This window comes from Phaenicophaeus curvirostris, chromosome 5, assembly GCF_032191515.1.
Source record: "Phaenicophaeus curvirostris isolate KB17595 chromosome 5, BPBGC_Pcur_1.0, whole genome shotgun sequence".
Taxonomy (NCBI): Eukaryota; Metazoa; Chordata; class Aves; order Cuculiformes; family Cuculidae; genus Phaenicophaeus; species Phaenicophaeus curvirostris.
The window spans coordinates 452,531-468,135 of record NC_091396.1 but is presented as its reverse complement, the minus strand read 5'-3'; the positions used below and the strand labels follow the sequence as shown (position 1 = coordinate 468,135).

The following is a 15,605-nucleotide window of genomic DNA, read 5'->3' as shown; positions in this document are numbered from 1 at the left end:
CAGGAAGCGGAAGTTCCCGGCGCGGCCATGGCGGCGGCGGCGGCAGCGGAGCGGCAGCTGGAGCTGCTGCGGGAGGAGCGGGAGAGCGAGGTGGAGCAGAGCAGGTGCGGGCGGGATGGGGGCCGACAGGGACCCTGCTGGCGCTCCCGGGGCCTCGTGGTACCTGTAGGGAGCCTTGCTGTCCCCTGTAGGGCTGGCTGTCACCTATAGCGAACGCTGCCGGCACCTCCTGGGACCCCGCTGGCCCCCCAGGGCCTGGCAGTCGCCTCTCGGTACGAGAAGGATGTTGAGGCTCTGGAGCGAGTCCGGAGAAGAGAACAGGCCTTATGAGGAGCGGCTGAGAGAGCTGGGGGTGTTTAGCCTGGAGAAGAGGAGGCTGAGGGGAGACCTCATTGCTCTCTGCAACTCCCTGAGAGGAGGGTGTGGAGAGGAGGGAGCTGGGCTCTTCTCCCAAGGGACAGGGGACAGGACGAGAGGGAATGGCCTCAAGCTCCACCAGGGGAGGGTCAGGCTGGACAGCAGGAAAAAAATTTCCACAGAAAGGGTGATTGGGCAGTGTCCGAGGCTGCCCAGGGAGGGGGTTGAGTCCCGTTCCCTGGAGGGGTTTAAGGGCCGGGTGGACGAGGTGCTGAGGGACATGGGTTAGTGATTGATGGGATGGTTGGACTCGATGATCCTGTGGGTCATTTCCAACCTAGTGATTCTATGATTCTATAGGGACTCTGCTTTCACCTACTGGGCCTGCTGCCTCCTTGGAACTAGGTGATCTTTAAGGTCCCTTCCAGCTCAAACTATTCTGTGATTCTATAGGAACCCTGTTGTCATCCACAGGGCTGGCTGACACCTATAGGGAACCCCACTGTCACCCCCAGGGTGTGCTGGCAGCTATAGGAACCCTGGTGTCACCAGTAGGGAAACCCTCCTGGCACACATAGGATAACAGACACTGTGCGCTGTTACTCCTTCTCCAGACACTGCCAACATCCCCCAGTTCCCAAAATAACCCCGTGGCAGCTAATCCAGTCACATCACTCCCCAGGGAGCCCCTAAGCCAGCACTCCTAATGAGCCAATAGCTCTTTCCCATCCTCCTTCCCCTTCTTTTCCATCCTGTCTTGTCCTATTCTGTCTTCTGGAGCTGTGACGCTCCGCTTGAGAAGACAGAATGGTTCTGATACCCCTGTGTGTTTCCCAGGGCGTGGCAGGAGAACGTCTCCCTGAAGGAGCTGCAGTGCCGCGGCGTCTGCTTGCTGAAGCTCCAAGCTGCCACCCAGAGAACTGGCCTCTACGGACGCCTGCTTGTCACGTTTCAGCCTGGAAGACACGACTCCAATGCCGAGCTGCCCTGTAACAGCTTCGGGCCAGGTAAGCGATGGCACTGCCAGTGCGAGGAAGGTGAAGAGGTGCTCAGTGTCTTCTTCCTGGCATCCTTCTAAAATGGTGTTTGTAGAGGCTAAACTATCAGTGCCGAAAAGTGAGAAAAGGTTATAGCTACAGGGTAAGAAGTCCAGCTTCTTCATCCCTAAGAACACATGTTGCACCAGGAAATGATGATTGAAGAGTTGGCTTTCCTCCTAAGTCCTCCTGGTCTCTCATCATTAGTGTTTCCTTTTCATTCTTCGTACGAGCTGCAGTGTCCATGCCTGTCTGGCAATCGATGAGGAGTTCATGGTCTCCTCCGTTCTGTCAGCCAGGAGGAGGATGTTCTTAGTTCTGACCTTGGCAGGGTGCTGAGCTGTGGTTGGTGTGGGTGCTCCTGCTGTCCACCCTGGACTGTGCGTGGTCATTTCTTTCCTCAAAAGAGCTTCTTTTCCAAACGTTCACCCCATTTCACACTCTCTCTTCAAACTTGTTTTTGCAGGAGACATCGTGGGCCTTTACGAGGGCGCTGGGCAGGGCGAGCTGCTCTCCACCGGCATCATCACACGGATCACCTCTAAAGCAGTGACTGTCGCCTTCGAGGAGTCCCGCGATGGCTTGGTGAGCTTGGACAGAGAGAGCTCGTTCCGCCTCCTGAAATTGGCCAACGATGTCACCTACAACAGGCTGAAAAAGTAAGGCGCTGCCACTCTTCTATGGTCCCTTTGCTTGAGAGGGCAACAGCCAGTTAGAAATGGCCTGGTTTGCTCTGGAGAAGCTCTTGTGAGACAGGTCCTGGAGTCAGAAAATGGTTTGGGTGGGAAGGGACCTCAAAGCCCATCCAGTCCCACCCCTGCTATGGGCAGGGACACCTCCCACCGGGTCAGGGGCTCTCTGCTGAATTAATGTGCTGGAGGGGTTCAAGGCCAGGTTGGATGGGGCTTGGAGACCCTTATCCAGCGGGAGGTGTCCCTGCCCACAGCAGGGGGTGGGACTGGATGGGCTTTGAGGTCCCTTCCAACCCAAACAACTCCGTGATTAGGCTTAGCACAGGCTCTGTTTGTTTCAAAGTGGAGTAACAGCAGAAAATGAAAGTCTGGCCGGCATAAGAGGCGTGTGTGAGGACTGGGAGAAGCAGCAGTGAGGTAGAATTGTCCTGCTGTGGAAAAGCACTTTTCAGCTTTGGAGGAGCTGTATCCATGCCCAGTCTTCTGTCCCAAGGCCCTAAAGTGCATGGGGGTTGCTGAAGGAGTTCATGATATACAGTAACCTGGCTCTTTTCTTCTTCAACAGAGCTTTAAATGCACTCAAGCAGTATCACAGCGGTCCAGCCTCTGATTTGATTGATGTCCTCTTCCTTTCTGCTGATCCAAGTGCTTTCAGTGAAACAAGTAAGGATGCTTCTTTGTAAGACTTGATATCAGGGGCTGGGTGAACACTTTTCGTACTGGTTTATGGGTCACTGAACGTGCTTTGCCCTTGTAAGGGCCGTTGTCATCATGAAGGAAGACTATTCAGCTCACTAATGTTGCTTTTCTCAGTGTACCACATAAAGCCAAACCGTAGCACAAAACAGGCAGGATTTGCAATGCGGGAATTTGTTTGCTCGTATTTACAAGTTTGAAATTCAATTTAGTTTATGAGGCATTTCATATTTACTTCCTGCCCTGACCCTATCCATAAACCTCAAGGATCAGCAACTGCCAGTGCTGCATCTTCATTGAAAACCCATAGCTCTGCCTTCACAGGAGTTAAGTGGCTGTGAAGTATTACAGCTTGAAACAGCGTGGGCACACTTGTATTTTTGTTCATACGGCCCTATTGTGTTCGGTCAAGCTGGAGATGCACCAGGTGCTTTGATTGCATCAAATACTTCAAACCTCACCGCTTTGTTTTATGAGCAGCTGTCAAAAACTGGTGTATCAGCAGATTCCCCTTTTACTCAGATCTTTTCTGGTGCGAGTCTTTGGAAAAATGGAAGATGAAATTACACAGCTCACCGTTTCAGAGAAGCCGTAGGGAAGCCAGAGCCTCTGATCAGCAGAATATCCGAGTGCTCAGCAATGGCTGTTGAGTATCAGCCCTTGGCAGACGGGAAACAGCAGCTGGGCTGCAAAAACAAGGGAACAAAGGCAGAGGGGGGATCCAGCTGCCTGGTAGGCTTGGGCTGGCAGCCTGGATCCAGGCCATGGAGAGCACTCAGGTCTCTCCTCTCCACACTCAGCAGCGTTTCCATGGGTGGCACCATCCATCCTGGTTCCTTGCTGGCCAGGGCTCTGCTCAGTCTCCTCCTACCACAGCTCTTTGCACCTTGTGCTCGCTCTTGCGGGTTTTGGTTACTGCTTGGTTGCCCACAGTGGTTCCTCTCTTCCAGACACTCCCATTCCCCAGCCTCCAGGCTGGCTTTCTGATAGGATACACCAGGGACAAAAGATTCATGTCTGTGCAAGTCTTATCTCTGCAGTTCTAAGCACTGAGCTTAGTCTGAGTCAGAGCTCTCAGTCTTTCAGCTCTCCTGGGGCTCTTGTTGCACTCAGGTTTTTAATATTAGATAAAAGCATTAAATTTTAATGAACTCGCTTTTGTAGCAGCTTCAACTCCACTTCTCCCCTTGCGGCAACAGAGCTACAAAATGATGAGGCTCTGCTGAGGAAAATAGGGAAATTCTCTAATGAGGAAAAATTCCTTTTACTCAGTCACTCAGAAGGGCTAAACTGAGCACAGAGATGAATTTAGCAAATCCCCAGCACCAAGGCTGTGGATCAGCAGGAACATTCAGCCGCAGCAGACAGAGGAGATGTGATCAGAGACAGCAGCACGTCACCCGAGAGCAGCAAAGTGCGCTGGCAGGGTGGAAGGGATTTTCATTTGGAGCACAATCCTTATGAGAGGTGGCTGGGGGAGCTGGGGCTGCTCAGTCTGGAGAAGAGGGGGCTGAGGGGAGACCTCATCGCTCTCTGCAGCTCCTGGAAAGGAGGTTGTGGCGAGGTGGGTGCTGGGCTCTGCTCCCAAATAAGTAGCGATAAGAAGAGAGGAAATGGCCTCAAGTTGCACCAGAGGGGGTTTAGATTGGATATTGAGGAGAATTTCCTCACGGGAGGGATCAGATATGATCCAAGGGCTGGAGCACCTCCCGTATGAGGCTGAGAGAGTTGGGGTTGTTCAGCCTGGAGAAGAGAAGGCTGCGGGGAGACCTTAGAGCAGCTTCCAGTACTGAAAGGGGCTCCAGGAAAGCTGGGGAGGGGCTTTAAGATCCTTTCCAACCCAACCCATTCCATGATGCTATAAAAATCCTGCTCTCTACTGGGAGATGAATCCCTCCCAGTGGCAATGGGTACAGGCACGAGTCCCACAAGAACGGTGTCCTGAGAGCATGTTTTGGGGAGTGGGCTCTGTGCAAGATGGTTAGCTGTAATTAGGGAACAAAAATCCCAAGGTTTTGACCCCCAAAAGCCTGAGATAATCTACACCAACCTTATCAGAACAAATCTCCACAACCACTGGACAGGCTCTGGGAAGACCAGCCCATGGAGTGGTTGGAAGGAACACATGGAGGTGCCACCAGTGAGCAGGTGGGATCTGCAGCTGTGAATGCGGCTGTTCCCTACCACAAAGCACTTCCAGCCCCTACCTCACAACCTCCAGAAAGGCACCAGGTGGGAGAACAGGCTTTCCAAAAGGCAAACTCAACTGGATTGCTGCTCTGATCAGGCCCTCTGGGAAGCAAAATCATCTATCACAAATGCTCTGCTTGGCTCTCTTCCACTGCAAATAACACTTGTGGCCCAGAAGCCTTTAAAGCTTCCACACCAGAAGTCTCCTACAAGAAACTCTTCCCTGCTCACAGCATCTGTGCAGGGACCCCACACTCAGAAGTTGTGTGAATGTCTGAGAGGCTTTGCTTGCCAGCAGAGGCCAGCATTGCTCTGCTCACTGGATGGACACATTCCCTGTTCTTTCAGAGATAAGGTAATACCTGATTGCAGGCAGAATCCTGTGGGGATCTCTGCTGGGTTGTCCTGATCCAGAGGAAGCGAGGGGTGTTCATCTCCATGCCCAGGCACTGGCTGGCTCTCACGTGCGGTGCAGAAGCCGTGGCTTGTATCCGATTATGACTAATGCTGTGGAAAGATGTTTGAGAAGAGAAAGGAGGAGGAAAAAAATCCTGGTTAAGAGGCAAGGGTGCGCCAGTAGAAGCTGTACTAACAGGCAGAGCCCTAGGGAACCACCAGGGCTTCAGCCAGAACTCCCTCGGTTTCACGGCACATGTCCAATATGTGTGAAAGTCACCTGCAAAAATCTTAAATAATAGAATCATTGAGGTTAGAAAATACCTCCAAGATCATCACGCCAAATTGTCAGCCCAACCCCACTGTGCCTACTAAACTGTCCCCTAAAATGCCATGGCCACATAGTTTTGAGGCCCTCTAGGGACAGGGACTCCACTACTACCCTGGGCAGCCTCTGACAGGGCTTCACCACTCTTTCAGTAAGGAAGTTTTCCCCAATATCCAATCTAAAGCTACCCTGGCACAACCTGAGGCCATTAAATGTTGCTGGAGGATCAACCTTGCTGGCCAAGGTGTTTGGTTTTTTTTTCAGCGCTAGCCTCCTAAATAAAGTTGTGCATCAGGAATTACATGACACTAGGGAGACCCATCCCTGCCAGACCCAAGGATGCAGACTTGCATTTGTCTTCTCCATGATCCGTCTCAGGGGATGAGACTGAAAACCTTGGGCAGAGCAGGAGGCAGTGAAGCAGAGTTGGTGCCACAGGGCTGGAGCTGGGCTAGTGGGAGTCTTCTGGGAGCATCTGGGCAAGCCTGATGGTTATAAAGAACACTTGGGCCACCAAAACAGAGTAGATAAACTGCATTTCTCTAGGTGCACCCACCTGGGGCCTGAGTGGTGGCTAGAGAGGAGCTTAGAGAGGCCACAGCATCCCTTTAAAATCATCAAATCAGAATGAAATCCCTTCCAACCCAAACCAAAGCCCATCCAGTTCCAATCTTCTGCCATGTCAGGGACACCTTCTAGCAGATCAGGGGGCTCCAAGCCCCCTCCAACCCGACGCTCTGTCCTCCTCACCGCTGAGTGCCCAGCGAGGCGCATCGCCCAGCCTGCCCACACTGCAGCTTCCAGCAGCCTGTGATTAAGAGGGAAGCGGGTGTGCATGCGTGTGGAGAAGCCCATTTCTCACCTCATTCCTTGAGCAAGGAAGCATCAATGACTCCCACAGCCCGGCTGTTCCTTGTTGTGGGAAATGCCTTCCAGTTTTCAGGCTGCTGTTTCTCTCTCCCAGCCCATGGGATGCTTCCTGCTCTTCTCTTAGTCATCGGCACATGGACTCCAACACGATGCGTAAAGCAAGATGTGGATTAACAGCAAAAAACACCTTCAGTCACAAAATTCAGGAATGGTTTGGGTTGGAAGGAACCTCAAAGCCCATCCCCCTGGATCAGGGGGCTCCAAGATCCAACCTGGCCTTCAACACCTCCAGGGATGGAGTGGCCTCTGGGCAACCTGGGCCAGGGCCTCCCCACCCTTATCATGAAGGATTTCTTCCGAATGTCTCATATAAATCTTCCCCCTTCCAATTTAAAGCCATTCCTGTCTCTCTTCCTCACCAAGCACTTTCTGAACACACAGTTTAACCCAGACACATCATTCCGTTGTGGAAATCAGCACCAGAGGTTCCATGGGAGCTGTGCCTGAGTTAACCTGCCTGAAACCAGAAGGAACCTTCACGTTTTCATCAAGCCCTTAGTGCTAAGGTAGAGATAAAACCCACGGTGCCTGGAGGTTCATCTTACATAAGCTTTTGTGGGAATGATATTTTCAGTAAACCTCAGTGTAATGAGTCACCATCTCTGCTGTAATTAACTGCATAACGAACAAGGAGCTCAGCAGCAGGATTAGGGGAGATAAGGATAAAAATGGCTTTATATTAGATAAACCTGGGAGGCAGAAGGCAGCTTGGGAGAATTCAGTCTGCACTGAAACCCATTCTCTCTTAAGGCAATTCATGTATTCCTTTTCCCATTTTCCCTTCCTGATCATTAAAGCCCAAGCTAATTTTAGTTTTCATTATTTCTATTGCCTGTTTTATCTCTCCCTGCTGTCGCTTTTGCTGTTGAGCTGTATAGGATTGCACTTCCCTGCTCAGGGGTTTTCCTGTTGCCTTTTCACTAGCACTGTGCAGGAGCAATTTGGTTACAAGATCAAGTGCTTCCTCCCCTCTCATTATTGAAGATTTAACCAAATAAGCTGGCTCACTTTTAAAAAAAGTCCGGAACGTCCTCTGCACCCAGGAGATCATACATGTCTGGTGTTGTAGCCAGTAAATGGATCTTTAATGCCAAAAAGTCCTTGTACAGATGCACTATTCGCAACTGACTCACAGAGGTCTTTGGGTTGGAAGGGACCTCAAAGCCCCTCCAGTCCCACCCCTGCCCTGGGCAGGGACACCTCCCACTGGATCAGGGGCTCCAAGCCCCATCCAGCCTGGCCTTGAACCCCTCCAGGGATGGGGCAGCCACCCCTGCTCTGGGCAACCTGGGCCAGGGCCTCCCCACCCTCACAGCAAAACATTTCTCCTTAAGGTCTCATCTCAGTCTCCTCTCTCTCAGCTCAAAACCATTCCCCTTTATCCTATCCCTGTGCTCCCTGATCTAGAGCCCCTCCCCAGCTTTCCTGGAGCCCCATTGAGTTCTGGAAGCTGCTCTAAGGTCTCCCCACAGCCTTCTCTTCTGCAGGGTGAACAACCCCAACTCTCTCAGCCTGGCCTCACACAGGAGGTTCTCCAGCCCTTGAATCATCCCCGTGGCCTCTTCTGCACTCACTCCAACAAGTCCATGTCCTTCCTGTATTGAGGACTCCAGAACTGGACACAGGGCTCCAAGTGGGGTCTCAGAGAGCAGAATCCCTGCCCTCACCCTGCTGGCTTTCCCAAGTGCAGGAACAACTCCAGGTCCTGTGCTGACCTCAGTGTAACGCCTGCTCCTTCTGCAGAACAGCACACTGGGAGAGAGGAGGGGAAGACACGGATGCAGGATGGGAACCTGTTTGATTTGGAAGCACAGCAAGCCTCACTTTTATGACTCAGGTAGCTAAAAGAGCCCAGATTGGCTCACAAGAACATTATCCTCATGTCCAGTTAATTGCACCAGCTGCTGAGAGCTGCTGGTTTGTATTTATGGGTTTATGTTTCTCTGCATGCGTCTGGGTTCGGGCTGAGGCCTCAGTGAATCTCCTGCTGTCTCCCCAGAGCCTCTGAAGCTTTACAATGACTCGCTGGATGCATCGCAGAGGGAGGCCGTCGCCTTCTCCCTGGCACAGAGGGAGCTTGCCATCGTCCACGGGCCACCTGGCACAGGGAAGACCACGACGCTGGTGGAGATCATCTTGCAAGCTGTGCAGCAAGGCCTGAAAGTGAGTGTCCCAGCCATCACCTCGGGTTCTTTTCCCTGCTCACTGGGCTTTGACAGCTGGAGCAGGTTCAGTAGCAGCCATGCTACGCTGCAGCACCTGGCTTGGCTTGAAAGGACCAGGGAGCTTCATCAGCTGAAATTAGGTGCAAATAGAAGCTTCAGAGCTCAGGTGTGCTCTTTATCAAAGACCCTGCATTACTGCTTAAAGCAAGGGGAGAATTTCCTTTGGTATCTGAAGTCTGTGGAGATGCCAGTGGTTTATTCCCACCAGATGTGGTGGTCTCCCTGTCTCTGCTGAGTGTTTTCCTGCTTGGACACGTGTTTTGCTGTCCTTGGCAGTAACAGGCGCGTGGTTTCTCCTCTCGCAGGTCCTGTGTTGTGCCCCTTCCAACATTGCTGTGGATAACCTGGTGGAAAGGCTGGCTGGCTCCAAAGCTCGCATCCTGCGCCTCGGGCACCCTGCGCGCCTGCTGGAGCCCATCCAGCAGCATTCCCTGGATGCCGTCCTGGCCCGGGGCGACAACGCGCAGATTGTTGCGGATATCAGGAAGGACATCGACCAGGCCTTCGTACGTGTCCCTGCAACACCTGTGTGGGTTTCCTGAGAGCCACCTCCAGATAAGCAGTTCCCAATCTGCTAGCCAGACAAGCTGCTTTGTCCCTAGAACCAAGGAACAACCGCCACTTCTTGCGTGTTCTTTGATCAATCCCAGTGCTTTGGGTTGCCCCAAAATCAGTGGCTAGAAGCATGTCGTGGTAGCTAGCCCCACTGTGAGCCGTGTGCAGCCAGCCTGCGTCCTGCTTGAACCCAGTATTGGTGGGTTCAGGGCACTGGGAGCCCACAGGGATGCTCCCAGACTGGATCTAGATGTACACAGGCAGGGCTAAAGCATTGGTGGACACGAGCTCTTTACGGTCAGTCAGCAGCAGAAAATCCACTCTGGGGGAGAGGAAAGGGAAAATATCGGAGTGCAGGGGTCAGAGAGGCAGCTGAGGGTGTGCATGGCCTGGGTTAATCCTGGTTACTCCGACTGGGAGGCATTTAGCCTGGCCTCGGAGGAAAGGAACCAGGGTGCCTGGCAGTTGTAGAAATAGGGGAGGCTTCCAGCCTGAAAAGGTGACTGACAGGAACCTCCCTATCAGCATCTCTAGTGCTCATCTTCAGGAGCCGAGGGCAATCCTCCTCCTGGCCAAATTCCTCAATGAAGTAGCAAAATCAGAGCCATTCCTGCTGCAGTGCCCTGCTCTCCACGTTCTATCTAGCACAGTTCACACAATCCTCTTCACCAGTGGAACATTCCTGTCATTAATTCACTTCCTAACGAGCTGTCTGGCTGTTCTGACACTCCCTCCCACTCTCAACCACCTCGAGCAGCAAGCAGAGTGCACTACAAAAACACATCCTTAATTTCCCCTTTCACAACCTAGTTTTCCTAAACTTAATTTACAAAGTAGCTCTTTTACTTGAGATGAGAGGGTTTGATGCTAATTAGATTTCCCCACAAACTTTCTGGTGGCGGCATTGCCCAGAGGAGAAAGGGAGAAAGCAGAGCCTTCAGCACTAAGGTCTCTACCTTCCTCCCTGAGCAAAGAGTACATTTTGATGGGAGATGGGGACTAGACTGCCCACCAAGACTTATTCTGCCCTGGAACGACACCCAAACCCCAGGAGCTAACTGACTACAACAGTTCCATTTGCACAGTGATGCTTTGAGCTGCACACAACCAGGTATTTCACAGAACATGCACCTGACACGTTAGCAGCTCCTTCTCCGCAGAGTTCACCTCTGAGGTCCTGGCCCACCCTTCATTCTTACTCCATTTCTCCCCTGCAACATCCTCTACTCACCCCATAATAATTTCTTCCTTTGACCACTCTACATTTTGACTCACTTTTTGCTTTCCCTGCTACCCCCCAACCACAGGGGAACCAGTAACGGAAATGAAAACACATGCTCTCTTCACACAGTTTCTGCCCCTGTGTGTCTCCTTCCCTCACCTGCGCAGGCTTCAGGCTTCCCAGGACATCAACTTGCAGATACTCTTTGCTCCAGCAAGGGCTCAGTCCCCCAGTACCTGAGCAGGAAAGGCAGCGCAGGTCCAGTGATGTTGTGCAGGGTCAGCCAGCAGCCCAGGTCACCACGCAGGTCCAGAGGGACACAGCAGCTCCACAGTCAGCCCAGAAGGAAGCCAGGCCTAGAACACAACCCACATAGCTTAGGAATGGTGTAAGGTCTGGCCTTAAATGCAGCTCCCGACCAGTCAGTGTGTGGGTGGGGGCCCAAATGAGGCAGATGAGGACAATTGGAACCTGCTGGCACCCACGGAGCCCTAATGAGAAGCAGGGGGGATCCAGGCTTGTGTGTTGAGCAGGATCCTTGGGGCTGGCAGTGCTGTGTTACCCTGGGACAGGCTCCCTCCTCCCTCACCTATTTCAGAGCTGAGGTTCAGTTGGAATCTTGGATCTTAGCACCCTGATCCAGTGGGAGGTGTCCCTGCCCAGGGCAGGGGTTGGAACTGGATGGGCTTTGAGGTCCCTTCCAACCCAAGCCATTCCATGATTCTGTGATTCTATGATCTTTGTGTCACCAGCCAACACCAGAGAGCAGTCGCTGTTGTTAACATACTAATTAGATCTCTTTTTGCAGAACAGACATGAAACTGGGGCATTTAGTTTTACTCTCTAATCTTCCTCTGTTTCCTGCCGAGAGGAAGCAGACGCTGATCCGCTTTGTCCCTTCAGCTCAAAGAACACCAGGGCTGGCACCCACCCTGTCCTGTTAGACCAAGCAAAGGAAAAGACACCTGTGTGATCCCATCATCCTTGTGTCTGTCTGTGATTTCTCCCCTGTAATTCTGAGCCCATCAGCCTGTTTTGATTATGCTCGGCATAGAGTTCTCACAGGTATTAAATACCTGCAGATTTAACCAAAACTGGGAGCTGAGTAGAGCAGTGAGACCCTTTTCTGAGGGAAAAGGCTGAACCAAGTTGGACACTGGAAATTCCATCCATACAGAGGCTGATTCTAGGACCTGGCAGGTCTTATTGGTTTGGCTGCTTAGAAAAGCTTCTCTCTGCATCCTTTTCAGTGTTCTCAAGCCACCAGCCTTTCCTCCAAGGAAACAGTCCAGATTCCCATCTGGGAGCCCGCTGGCCGCCTCAAGGTGACTCTCAGCAAGCAATAGCTGGGCTGGTGTCTTGTAGCTGCTGCTCTGCAGCTGGGGCAGCGCTGGCGACCAGTGGTGATGATGTGACATGTTAGATCTGTTTAATAGGTGTTGCTAGAAGAAGCCATGAGCCTGTCTCGATATCGCTCTGAATCACTCACAGCAACTCACAGGCACCTTGTTAGAAATGCAGAGCTGCTGCTGCTTTGGCTGGACGTGGCACAGCCAGCTTGGGCAGCTCTCCTGCTCCAAGGTCATTTGGTCCTAGAGCTCTGCTTCCCTCAAGCAGAACGAGATAGGAAGTCCTGATTTGTCACCCAGCAAAGGCACAAGACAAACACAAACGCTGATTGTGGCAGGGAGAAGGAATAGAAACCAAGGTTTCATGGGGCTGGTGGTCATGAATCATGGTGGACATAGAGAAGCCGTGCTCTGTCCAGGTTCTCTGCTTACCTGGGCGGCTGAACATATCCCTGGGACCAGAAACACTGTTCTTTCTTGATTTTTCTGTTTTATAGGCAAAGACTAAAAAGGCTCAAGACAAGGGAGAGCGGAGCCATTATCTCAGTGAGATTAAGGTGCTGAGAAAGGAGCTAAGGGAACGAGAAGAAACTGCCATGGTTGCAGCCCTTACCCATGCCAGCGTTGTCCTCTCTACAAATACAGGTGAGAGACTGCAGTATGGTACCTGACTCACCAAGACTCAGGTGAACCACGTGCGTGCAGTGCAGCATCCTGCCGGGAGAGGAGGGAGACCTGATCTTCCTGCTTCAAGCTCCTGGGAGCTCAGTCAAGCTTGCTGTGTGCTCTCAGGCTCCTCCACCATGGGATTTTCCCTGCTTACATTCTGGCTCGTGGTGGTGGTGGCGTTTAGCAAAGCTCGGGGTCTAGAAGAGCCTTTGGTTTGAGCCCACAGGAGGAGTAGGAGCTGAGCTTCCAGTGAGCAAACAAGCGCGACTGGAGGTGTGCAGTCTGCTTATTGATCTCATCAGGCACGTGGGATCGCTTTCCTGCTTGGATGATTTCCATGACTTATCGAATGCAGCACGTTTCCACAGCCTGGTCTCTGCTTGTGTTTGGTTGGGTCTGCAAGTCACCAAGTGGTGTCAGTGACATGGGATTTAGGGAACAGCTCCAGGGACTCATCAGGCAGCGCGTGCAGACACATCTACATCGACAAGAAGGAAAGCAATTCCCCTCCAATCGATGGGGAGCACAAGGGCTTCAAGTTTACCACGTGCTGAAGCACTGTTCTAGCTCAGATGTGTGATCCTCCAGGGCTCACTTATCCTCCTCAGACTTAGTTGCTCAGGGAGTATTTGCAGAAGGGAAACACGAACAATTTCAGGTCATAAAAAAGAACGTTGTGGGCATTTGTGAGTTACCGGTGTGGAGATTAAAGGACAGATGCAGAATCATGGGATGGTTTGGGTTGAAAGGGACCTTTACAGGTCATCCAGTCCGACCCCCCATGCAGGGACATCTTCAACCAAATCAGGTTGCTCAGAGCCCCATCCAACCCGACCTTGGATGTTTCCAGGGATGGGGCATCCACCGCCTCTGGTAGTCCTTCCAGTGTGGTGTTTGCAGGGTGTTGTCCTCTCACATCCTTTAACTTTGCCTGAAAAAGCAGAGGGAGGTTCACAGTTCCCAGTAAAATGGGGTTTCCATGCTGATTGGATGCGTTTTCCCCGAGACACGGGGCTTGCAGGCCTGCGTGGAGATCTGGGCAGCTCTGCTTCAGCAGAAGGTGGTGGACAAACAGTGAGGCTGGATTTTGTGTTGCCTGTGGTTAAGCAATCCCGGAGTCTGGAGCAGTGTGGGAATTGTTCCTGATGCAGGGCGCAGCGCTGTTGGCGGGTTCAGCACACAGAGCTCTATCTTAGCAACGCAGGGACACCAGTGACCTTCAATTAAACAGAGGTCGATAAACTTGAGTCAAGCTACGAGGCTGTAAGGGAAGAAAACCACCTGCAGAACCGCGTGCCGTGTCGGTGTGGGCTGTTTGGATAGAGGGAACCTTCCCACTGATTGCTTTTCCTTCTCCCTTCAGCATGGCAACGTTGGCCAGGCTCAAACTCTCTGCCCCGTGTTAGCAGAGAGGATTGACATAGGCTGGAAGGAATCATTTTAAAGGAAAACACGGTGTCTCAGCTGGCAAACGGTGACATCTGAACAGATGCAAGGCTGAAGACGCAGCAGGATTTACGGGGGCGAAGCAAAATCCCTCCTGCTCGGAGCTGCGCTCAGAGTTATGTGGCAATAACACAGGAGCATCCCTTTTCCTTATGAATTGCAGTGATGTTTTTGATGCCTCTGAAGTACCATTGTGACCGATGTGCAGATCAATATTGGTTCACATCTGGGTTGTAGCAGGAGCTGTGTAAGGGAGTTTGGCTGCTTCTGCAAAGGGACATCTGGGAAGATGTAGGAGCTGTCTGATCACAGCCTTGTGTGTGTTCCCTTCTGCTTCCACGAGGAGGGAGCAGAGCAGCCAGGGTCAGTGGGGTGGAGGAGCTGGGGTCTCCACTGATTGCTCCCCTTGCTGCGCCAGGCAAGGGGAATCTCAGAGCCATCATCCTTTCGCTTTTGGTGGTGGGAAGCGCTGTTTGCAGCGGAGAGCAGAAGGAAGGTGGGTGTTGATCGGTGCCTTTGCTCTGCTCCTTCTCTGGGTGCGGGATCCAAACATGCCGGGTTTCGCTGCTGTTTTCAAGGCTGCTTGGAAGCCTTTGGGCCCAGATGCCAGAGCGAAAAAGGACAAATGGAGATTGGCAAAAACAGTTCTGATGTATCCAGATAAGTGTGTGCACATTTGGCAAGGGCTGCAGAGCTGAATTGCTAAACCTCTGCAAAGAAACATCATTTCCCTCCTTCAGTCACAATCAAAGCATGTGGTTTGTTTTACAGACGGGTTGCTTGCTCTTCTGTGCTTCCCTCCTAAGCTGTGCGCCCTCTCCCTTGCCCAGGCGCCTCCTCGGACGGCCCGCTGAAGCTGCTCCCCGAAAACCACTTTGACCTGGTGGTGATAGATGAGTGCGCGCAGGCCCTGGAGGCCAGCTGCTGGATCCCCCTCCTCAGGGCTCCCAAGTGCGTCCTGGCCGGCGACCACAAGCAGCTTCCACCCACCATCATCTCGCACAAGTAAGGAGCAGGTTGTGGCCCCGGGTTGTTTCTGCATCCAAATACTTCCTCGAGTGCCAAGACAATTCATTAGTGCGGATTAATTGTACAGCACCCTGAGGGACACCACTTGTCTCAGATCTCCATCTGGTCATCGAGCCATTCACTGCTGCTCTCTGAATGCAACCGTCCAGCCAATTCCTTATCCACCCAACAGTCCACCCATAAAGCCCCTCTCTCCCCAGTTTAGAGAGAAGAGTGTCCTGGGGGACTGTGTCAAGGGCTTTACAGAAATGCAGATAGGAGGGGGCCATGAAGGTGATCTGGGGGCTGGAGCACCTCCCATGTGAGGCCAGGCTGAGAGGGTTGGGGTTGTTCAGCCTGGAGAAGAGAAGGCTGCGGGGAGACCTTAGAGCAGCTTCCAGCACTGAAAAGGGCTGCAGGAAAGCTGGGGAGGGGCTCTGGATCAGGGAGGGCAGGGACAGGACGAGGGGGAATGGTGTTGAGCTGGAAGAGATGAGATAGAGAT

The 15,605-nt window shown here is 52.4% G+C and overlaps 1 protein-coding gene across 1 annotated transcript in view; it reads left to right on the top strand.

The window, feature by feature from the left end:
- The first annotated feature begins 20 nt into the window (after positions 1–20).
- Positions 21–15,605, top strand: part of IGHMBP2 (immunoglobulin mu DNA binding protein 2) — a 30,096-nt gene continuing 14,511 nt past the window's right edge. Inside the window, exons 1-8 of the mRNA XM_069857180.1 lie at positions 21–104; positions 1,195–1,364; positions 1,861–2,053; positions 2,652–2,749; positions 8,626–8,789; positions 9,157–9,357; positions 12,475–12,622; positions 14,923–15,097. Coding sequence (XP_069713281.1) covers positions 28–104; positions 1,195–1,364; positions 1,861–2,053; positions 2,652–2,749; positions 8,626–8,789; positions 9,157–9,357; positions 12,475–12,622; positions 14,923–15,097 — 1,226 coding nt within the window. The 5' untranslated portion in view covers positions 21–27. The remainder of the gene's footprint in view (positions 105–1,194; positions 1,365–1,860; positions 2,054–2,651; positions 2,750–8,625; positions 8,790–9,156; positions 9,358–12,474; positions 12,623–14,922; positions 15,098–15,605) is intronic.